We start from the raw sequence: 3,523 nt of genomic DNA on the forward strand, positions 1-3,523 counted from the left end.
TCGTTTTATTTCTATTAGTTGATCAATTTTAAAATATTTTACGAAACATTATAAAATATTTGATATTGCAATAAAGTTTTAATTGAATTGAATTATGTAATAGTTCTATTGCATCATAGCCATAATTTTACTCATTAACATAGATCTGGATTTTCATTTTGTCCAATATCTTTTGCTGTTCTAGACCTTTTACAAAAAACTCGACAAAATACCACCCGCAATTACAGAAGCCTTAATTTTTAGGATGACATGACTTCTTCTGTACTAAGCATTCCTTCAGAAGCAGTGTCGGTCGAATCGGGATCAAAATGAATTATCAAGTTATCAACAGCAGTATCGCACATTCCATCAAGTTCCCACATTAGTTCTTCTTCTTTAATAATGTGACCAACGCAGTTCTTCCACGTTTCATCTGAGACATTATCAATAGCTTTTTTTGTCAGCTCTTCCACTTCTTTTTCTTTAAATGTTCTGTTTTCTGCTGCCACCTTCCCTTTGACAACACTCCATATGTTTTCAATGGGATTCAGCTCACAGTGATAAGGGGGAAGTCGCAAAACAGTATGACCATGAAGAGCCGCTATCCTATCAACCCGGTACTCCTCATACTTGCTGCGGACATTTTGTACAAGATTCAAAAGTTCAGCTTTCAGCATATCCGAGTTCCAAGCGATATTTTTTGATGTCAGCCATCGTCGAATGTCATCTTTTTTGGTGGAAGTGTTGGGAATGTTTTCCACAAAAACACTGTGGTATGAAGCATTGTCGATAACTATAATACTGTTGGGGTCAAGGTTTGGCAGCAATTTATTTTTAAACCATTGTTCATAGTAATCTCCATTCATTTCTTCATGATAATCTCCTTTGCTTTTTTTTTGCCTTGAATACATCAGCAGCTCCTTTCACAAAGCCTTTCTCACTTCCAGCATGAGTAATTATTAACCTGGATCCTTTTCCTGTAGGAGCTTTTAATCCCATTGAGAGGCCAGACATAAATGCTTCTTTCGGCCTCTTGATGAAAGTGTCCTGCCACACTGTTTGCTTTGTGTGGCCAAAATTCACCCAGGTTTCATCTGTATAGTACACAGTCCTTCCTTCATTTCGGTAGTGGCGAATTTGCCTCAAATATTTTCGTCTCCAGACTTGGATGTCTTCCCTCTCTATCAGCATAGAATTCCTTGATCTCTTCTTGTACACAAACCCTAAATCTTGCATCAATCTTCTTGTTGTGGCGATTGTCAAATTTGGTAGGTCAGTGTCCTCGTTAATAGTCTTCATGACTTTCGCCACCGTTGGTATTTCGTTTCTTTTAAAAAACAAATGCACTTTCCTTCGAATGGCAGACAGGACGAAGTCGTCGAACTTTTGCATTCGCGTTGCTTTGCCTTTTCTTGCGGGCCTTTTTCTCCCAGGTGTAGAAAAAGAGCCTTGGATGTTAAATTCATTTTGCATTCGTAAGATGCTGCGGGTTGAAACACCTGTCAAGTCCGAAGTTTTGTCCAAAATTTCAGTGACAGAATCGTTGGGATTCCTTACTTGCAATTTATGAAACACATTCATAACTATAGTCTTTGCAGAGCTCTTCAAAGCGCTGCCTTGCTTGTGTGGCTGAAACACATAGCTCAATTTTGGCGTCGTAGATTCCATTATCAATGATACAAAAATAGAAAAACGAGCAAGTAAGATAGAAAATAAAACGAGCGAAAATAGTGAACTACAGCGGACGACGAGCGAACGAGAGTGGAGCACTTGAGCAAAATCGCGCCAAACGCAGAATATCCGGAGATCGCCAACTGTTTGTGAGCTCTGATTGGCTGGTTCGTTCAGTTGCAAATGAATGTATGGATCCGCGCTGCACCGCTCTTAAAATTGAAAATATTTAACGATTCACAGAAATTATGACAAAAAAATGTCCCTTTTGCGTCGGTTTAACTAACTAATCCGATTTCGAAAGCAAAGTGCGTAATTTCCCCCGATTATCTGGCAAGGCGCAAGGAACTATTTCCTTCACTTGGCCGCAGCTCATTTCTCCATAGCCAAGAAAACTTGCAATCGAGTATAGAGTTTGAGTGTACTAAAAATCAACTGGTGTCGTCCAAATTCTTCCACACTTCTGGTATACCCGAGGGACTAGGGGGAGAAAACAATAGCGCTTATCGCAGTCGAAGAGCTCCAGCCATACCTTCTGTGGGGTTTGAGGGGTGAAAGCAGTTTGAAAATACCAAGCTGTAAAAGTTTCTACTATTGAAAATTAAATTGGCGAATTCTTGACGGTGTTCTCCCATTTGGTCCAAAAATTTCTCCACGGGGGGCTTCCACCCAACTGACCGGGAACACGATTGACCAATCGGGTGTCTTCCAACTCTACGTAGGGTTTGAAGGGAGGGGCTTAGGTGCTCGGACATTCAAGGTTGTTTTCAAGAGTAAATTTCTAAGCTTAACAATCTGGCGCCTTAGCTTGGCGCAATTTTTAGCACCATTCGGGGTTCAGGGCGTGGGTTGCCATTGAAAAGTTCAACGTGGTATAGAAGAGAGCAACTGGGCTAGCACCATTCGGGATTCCGGGAAAGGGCGGGGGGGGGGGGGGGGGTCCATTTGAGAAGTTCCACGTGGTGAAACTGGTTGCACGTGCCTATGCAAAATGGGAAAGTTCATTGAGGGTAGTCGTCAGGTTAGCAGACTGGAAATAACATTCGGCTCAGGCATCCAGTTCCAGGGAGAACCGGCGTCTTCAATTAATTAAAAAAACACCCTAGTAATAAAATATTAATTAATTCTAAGGAAAATAATAAACATTATAGTTTATTTTCAACTGAAAATTAAGTATAATGACTTTATTAATTATTTGTTCAAACTAAAAAATCAAATGCTAATTTAAATAATAATCTAGTTTATTAAACCGATAAATAATATTTTGTTAAAAAAGCGCAAATAATCGCTTTGTTTAAAATAGCTAATTTTAGTGTTCATTGAATGATTGATCAGGAACTTGGAAGCTATTTTCTCTAAATTTTTCTGAATAACAGTTGTAAATAATTGATAATTAGTTTGTAATAATTGATAATTAGTATTATGCACATAATCAGTTGTGCATTTAAGCAAAATTCAGCGGGGGGAGGAGGGGGAGTCGTATTTCACGATTTTGCCAACTAACTTTAAAATATATTTTCATCTCGAAAACCGCGTTTCTCATCTCATATGGTTCTAAGTTCCAAATAAAGTTCAGTATTATTAGCCGATCGGATCAAACTATTCACTTTTGAATGTAGCAGAGAATACTTGTGCGTTTAAAGATGAACACCCCTGCAAAAGTCCCTCATTTGTGTTCGACTTTTTTAAAAAATTCAGTAAAAAGAAAAAATTATCTTAAAAAAAATTGTATTGTTCTTTTTGTAGAATGTGCAGAAAAAAGGTTACAACTCGTATTAATTTATAAACACAAGCGTTTAGTAAGCCGCACTTACATTGTATGAACCTCAATAATTTTATTTATATTTTAGCACAAAGGCAAAAATTGGTGGGG

General features: G+C 38.3%; 1 protein-coding gene across 1 annotated transcript; it reads right to left on the reverse strand.

Annotated features, from left to right (window-relative positions):
* Positions 1 to 239: 239 nt before the first annotated feature.
* On the reverse strand, positions 240 to 845 carry LOC129232089 (uncharacterized). Its single transcript, XM_054866327.1, has one exon. The coding sequence runs from the start codon at positions 843 to 845 to the stop codon at positions 240 to 242; it is 606 nt and encodes a 201-aa protein (XP_054722302.1).
* Positions 846 to 3,523: the final 2,678 nt, after the last annotated feature.

Source organism: Uloborus diversus, unplaced genomic scaffold (genome assembly GCF_026930045.1).
Source record: "Uloborus diversus isolate 005 unplaced genomic scaffold, Udiv.v.3.1 scaffold_1058, whole genome shotgun sequence".
NCBI lineage: Eukaryota > Metazoa > Arthropoda > Arachnida > Araneae > Uloboridae > Uloborus > Uloborus diversus.

What these genes read in the sequence shown, in the direction of transcription:
- LOC129232089 (XM_054866327.1), bottom strand. Translation starts at nt 845, where the DNA reads ATGAATGGAGATTACTATGAACAATGGTTTAAAAATAAATTGCTGCCA.